The sequence below is a fragment of the Helianthus annuus genome, chromosome 13 (genome assembly GCF_002127325.2).
Source record: "Helianthus annuus cultivar XRQ/B chromosome 13, HanXRQr2.0-SUNRISE, whole genome shotgun sequence".
NCBI classification, from domain to species: Eukaryota; Viridiplantae; Streptophyta; class Magnoliopsida; order Asterales; family Asteraceae; genus Helianthus; species Helianthus annuus.
In genome coordinates, this window is record NC_035445.2 from 155584250 (window position 1) to 155590251 (window position 6002).

The window sequence follows — 6002 nt, forward strand, 5'->3', positions numbered from 1 at the left end:
TGGGCAAAAAGAATGCGCAAAAACTGAAGAAATATGGCGACCCACTTCAGCAACCGAGGGCATGACTGTAGGGCTGGTCTACAAAAGCAATGCTACAGTAGCAGGCTGAAACAGATGTTTGAATAATCAGGAGTCGACTTCGAAAGCAGGGTTATTTTATGAAAGAACACTTATGATCAGAGCCGTGATACCATTTTGTACATATAAAACTGGAACTAACATGAAAAGTTGAAGCAGAAAATAAACAAAAAACATGTAACACCTAGTCTCCATGAAATTAGTAAAGCATCATGAAACGAACATGTAAAGGTTTTGAACTCATAAAATACAAATTGCCAAATCGCTATTTTAGTTTTTCCCAGACTGTGTCATCTAGGCAGGAGTGTCCATCAATTCTTTTGGCACAAGCCTACCTATCAACTGAACCATGCTTTTGTCTAGTGAACCAGCTGCAATTTGATGTATTAACAACGATAAAGTTGAAGCATCAATTGAGTAACCTCTTCCATCCATTTCATGTAAAAGCATCTCTACATCATCGTAATTCTGGTTCTTCAGATATCCTTGGAGAAGAACATTGTAGGTAACACTATCTGGTGGGCAGCCACTCTCATCCATTTTATGAAACAAGAGCTTTGCTTCCTTTAGCTGACCTTCTCTACAGAGGCCACTAATCATTATGTTAAATGTTCGCACGTTAGGCTGCAAACCTTTTAAAGTTATGTCATGGAAAAGAGTCTTCGCAGTATCAAGCTCCCCACATTTGCTTGCACCTTCAATAAGAATATTGTATACCACGATATGAGAATTTAGCTTGCTATCACCCACCATATGAAACAAAGAGAGCGCCACTTCAACTTGATGGTTGTTGCAAAGGCCATTTAAAATTACTCCATATGTGTATTCATCTGGAATCTGGCCTGCTGCTCGCATCTCATCAAAGAGCTTTCGTGCATCTCCACAACGTCCGACCCTAAACAACCCCTGTAACATGGTGCTGTAAGTCACGATATTGGGTTTCAAACCTTTTATTGTTATTTCATGAAACATATGCATGGCCTCTTCTATTTTCAAACTCTTGCAATACCCATTCACTAAACTGTTATAAGTAACAACATTAGGAACGAGACCTTTAGAAGTAAGTGAATCAAAAATCGACTTTGCTTTGGTCATTTCACCTCGTAGACAGTAACCATCTATAAGTGAATTGTATGTCACGATGTTAGGAACCACACCTCTCTCAACCATGATGTCTATAACAGCCTCCGCTTCATGCACCTTACCTTCCTTGCAAAATGCATCAACTAATATGCTAAAGGTTTGAATATTAGGAGAGATCCTTACATCCTCCTCCATTTCTTTTAGCAGCTTAGAGACCTCGTCCCAACGACATAAGTTACAAAGGCCATAAATCAGAGAGGTGTATGTGATGACATCTGGTTGAATGCCTTTGGCAAATACCATTTCATCGAAAAGCTTGAAAGCATCCTCTATCATTTTGTCCTTGCAAAGACTATCAATGATGGTATTATATGCAACAACATTAGGCTTACAGCCTCTTTCATCCATGAGCCTAAGCAAACCAATGGCAATATCATTGTTTCCAAACTTGCAAAGCCCTTTAATCACCGTGTTATACGTAACTACATCGGGTTCACAGAGTTTGTGCTTAATGAGTTTCTTAAACAATCTCTCGGCATCAACAATCCTGTCTTCTAGGATGAGTCCATCCAAGAGTGTATTAAATACAAACACGTTTGGTACAACAGCTCGTCTGAAGCAAGAAGCTAAGAGTGCAAAACCGTCATTTGTGCGATACAAGTGACAACAACACTTGATGGCAATACTCATAGAGTATTTGTCAACAGGAACTCCAATGGCACACATTTGTTTGAAAAGGTCAAGAGAGCAAGAAAAATGTTTCATTTTGGCAACAGCATTTAACAACTGAGTAAACTTCACAGCAGATGGGAGGGGTTTTCTCTGGATCATTTCATCGAACAGGTTAAAGGCATCATCCAATTTGGTAACTTTTTGATACCTAGATAACAGTCGACGATCCCCATTATTTGAAAAGGAAGTGGAGTGAAGAAGAGAAGCTAAAAGAGTGGATTCTAAACCTAATCTGGAAGACGAAAGAGGGGTTGTTGTTAAAGAATTGGTGATGAGAATACCTGTGAGTTTGAAGAAAGCGTGATGAAGATGAGAATTGGTGCGAATCATCATCATTGTCGCAGCAACCTCCAACGGAGAAGGAAATTGATCGGTATTATTTTCTCCTGTGACCTAACCAACCCTCACCCTCACACTCACACCGGTGTGGTTTGGTAAGAAATGCGAGGAAGTACGCGAAGTTACACATGGTGGTCCGGTGGAGCTTGGGTTTGGGTTGGGCATGAGTGTACACGTGGCTTGGGGTAGACATGGGTTGGCCCACATTCAACACGGTATGGGGAGGCGGGGGTTTGGGGCGTAGATTTGGTGGGCTTCGCTGGGCTGACCCGCTGGGCTATTTGAATATTTTTTAAAACAACAAATTTAATTTTTTTTAATATTTTAAATAAAGAAAATAACATAAAAAAATTCCTAACGTTTATATTTGTTTTTTATCTCTTCTCTCATCTCCACGACTAGTTGCAACTCGTCACCCTCTAGGTGATTAATCAGCTGGAATAGAAATTTCAAATCATCTCATCTTTGTTTCAGGGCATCTCTAGCGGCATCTCTAACTTCTTTCCTCTTTCGTTGTTCGGCCTTTTGTTGTTGGAAGACGTTGAATGTATGTAACTTGCATGCAATGTCATCCAACTGATCGCTATATATTTCCCTACGCGAGCCCGAACTCCCAGCTGAATGCGATGCCGTACTAGATCTTGATTATTTTCTTGGAATGCATACGGGTTGTTCGGGTCATAAGCACGGTTATGAGGATGCATTTTTTCGTTTGTAAAAGGAGAATTGAAGATGATTATAGAAGATGTGGTTGAATGTGGTAAAAATTAGAAGAAAAATGTGAGTTTTAGAGTAAAAAATTAAATTTCTTTTAACATAGCCGTTGGCCAACGGCTAGTATGGTTTATCCATTGAGAGCCCGTCATGTCAGCTTGTCAAGACCGCTCCACGCCCGGCTTGAAACCCACGCCCCAAGGGCCACGCCCCAACCCAAGCCCTCTCACCCATTTTAACAAATTCTTAGCTTCTCTTAGCAGACCCTTCCGACAAAAGCCACTAATCATTGCGTTATGTGTCCGAACATCAGGTTTCAAACCTTTTACAGTAAGGTCTTGGAAAAGAGCCCTTGCAATATCAAAGCTTCCCACATTTGCTCATTCCATCAATAAGGATATTATACACCACAATATTAGAATTTAGCTTGCTACCGCCCACCGAATGAAACAAAGAGAGCGCCTCTTCAACTTGGTGGTTGCTGCAAAGGCCATCCATGTTAGTAACTTTTCAAGCTTAAATCGAGGAAGATCACTATTTAAAAACTATACTTTTGAGTACTAGAAGAACTTAGAGGAGGAGAGACTGGGCAGAAAGAATGTGCAAAAACTGAAGAAATATGGTGATCCACTTCAGCAACCGAGGGCATGACTCTAGGGCGGGTCTACAAAAGCAATGCTACAGTAGCAGGCCGAAACAGATGTTTGAATAATCAGGAGTCGACTTCGAAAGCAGGGTTATTTTATAAAACTGGAACTAACATGAAAAGTTGAAGCAGAAAATAAACAAAAAACATGTAACACCTAGTATCCATGAAATTAGTAAAGCATCATTAAAACGAACATGTAAAGGTTTTGACTCATAAAATACAAATTGCCAAATCACTATTTTAGTTTCTCCCAGACTGTGTCATCTAGGCAGGAGTGTCCATCAATTCTTTTGGCACAAGCCTACCTATCAACTGAACCATGCTTTTGTCTAGTGAACCAGCTGCCATTTGATGTATTAACAACGATAAAGTTGAAGCATCAATTGAGTAACCTCTTCCATCCATTTCATGTAAAAGCATCTCTACATCATCGTAATTCTGGTTCTTCAGATATCCTTGGAGAAGAACACGGTAAGTAACATTATCTGGTGGAAAGCCACTCTCATCCATTTTAAGAAACATGCCCTTTGCTTCCTTTAGCTGACCTTCTCTACAGAGGCCACTAATCATTATGTTAAATGTTCGCACATTAGGTTGCAAACCTTTTAAAGTTATGTCATGGAAAAGAGCCTTTGCTATATCAAGCTTCCCACATTTGCTTGCACCTTCAATAAGAATATTGTACACCACAATATGAGAATTTAGCTTGCTATCACCCACCATATGAAACAAAGAGAACGCCTCTTCAACTTGATGGTTGTTGCAAAGGCCATCTAATATTATTCTATATGTGTATTCATTTGGGATCTGGCCTGCTGCTCGCATCTCATCAAAGAGCTTTCGTGCATCTCCACAACGTCCGACCCTAAACAATCCCTGTAACATGGTGCTGTAACTGACTATATCAGGTTTCAAACCTTTTCTTGTTATCTCATGAAACAAATGCATGGCCTCTTCTATTTTCAAACTCTTGCAATACCCGTTCAATAAACTGCTATAAGTAACAACATTAGGAATGAGACCTTTCGAAGTAAGTGAATCAAAACTCGACTTTGCTTTGGTCATTTCACCTCGTAGACAGTAACCGTCTATAAGTGAACTGTATGTCACTATGTCAGGAACCTCACCTCTCTCAACCATGATGTCTATAACAGCCTCCGCTTCATCCACCCTACCTTCCTTGCATAATGCATCAGCTAATATGCTAAAGGTTTTAACATCAGGAGAGATCCTTAGATCCTCCTCCATTTCTTTTAGCAGCTTAGAGACCTTGTCCCAATGACATAAGTTACAAAGGCCATGAATGAGAGAGGTGTATGTGATGACATCTGGTTGAATGCCTTTGGCAAATACCATTTCTTTGAAAAGCTTGAAAGCATCATCTATCAGTTTGTCCTTGCAGAGACTATCAATGATGGTATTATATGCAACAACATTAGGGTTACAGCCTCTTTCATCCATGAGCCTAAGCAAACCAATGGCAATATCATTGTTTCCAAACTTGCAAAGCCCTTTAATCATCGTGTTATACATAACTACATCGGGTTCACACAGTTTCTGTTTGATGAGCTTCTTGAAGAGCCTCTCAGCCTCAATAATCCTATCTTCACGAATGAGTCCATCTAAGAGTGTACTAAATACGAAGACATTTGGGACAACAGCTCGCCTGAAGCAACAGGCCAGGAGTGCAAAGCCGTCGTTGGTGCGAGACATCTGACAACAACACTTGATGGCAATACTCATAGAGTAGGCATCAACAGGCACTCCAACGGCACACATTTGTTTAAAAAGGTGGAGAGAAGAAGAAAAATGTTTCATTTTGGCAACAGAGTTTAACAGCTGAGTAAACTTAACAACAGATGGGAGGGGTTTTCTCTGGATCATTTCATCGAACAGGTTAAAGGCATGATCCAAGTTGGTAAGTTTTTGATACCTAGACAGAGGAGGATCCCCATTATCTGAAAAGGAATTGGAGTAAAGAAGAGAAGCTAAAGAAGTGGAGTGAGGAGTGAATTGTAAACCTAATCGGGAAGATGAAGGAGGAAGGAAGGAGGTGGTGATGAAATTACCTGTGAGCTTGATGAAACAATGGAGACGTGAATTCAATGGAGTGATCATCGTCGATGATTCCGTTACAGAGAGACGTGAACTGATGCTTCAACCAAACACTGATTTGATTTTGGTTTGGTAATAAGAAATGCAGAAAGCATGCCCTGTTAAAAGGAAGAAAGAAAGGAAGAGAAAGTGAAATAAATGTTTTTCCTTCCCTAAAGTTTGGTAACTTTTCCTACTTTATTCTAAAACTTAAACCTTAAACCTTTTGTATCTGAATTCATGTGATTTCAGTTTTATTGGTATTTTGGTCCAAAAGTGAAATCACGTCATATTTATCTTATAAAATCCTACT

General features: G+C 39.9%; 1 protein-coding gene across 1 annotated transcript; it reads right to left on the reverse strand.

Annotated features, from left to right (window-relative positions):
• Positions 1 to 237: 237 nt before the first annotated feature.
• On the reverse strand, positions 238 to 5773 carry LOC110901981 (putative pentatricopeptide repeat-containing protein At5g59900). Its single transcript, XM_035982419.1, has 2 exons — positions 3866 to 5773; positions 238 to 2286 (listed from the first exon to the last, which is right to left on the reverse strand). The coding sequence occupies exons 1-2, from the start codon at positions 5711 to 5713 to the stop codon at positions 373 to 375; spliced, it is 3762 nt and encodes a 1253-aa protein (XP_035838312.1). The 5' UTR covers positions 5714 to 5773; the 3' UTR covers positions 238 to 372.
• Positions 5774 to 6002: the final 229 nt, after the last annotated feature.

Coding starts and splice junctions, on each gene's coding strand:
- LOC110901981 (XM_035982419.1), bottom strand. CDS start 5,713: ATGATCACTCCATTGAATTCACGTCTCCATTGTTTCATCAAGCTCACA. Junction 2,287..3,865: donor AAGAATTGATGGACACTCCT/GCCTAGATGACA, acceptor AGGGTTGGTTAG/GTCACAGGAGAAAATAATAC.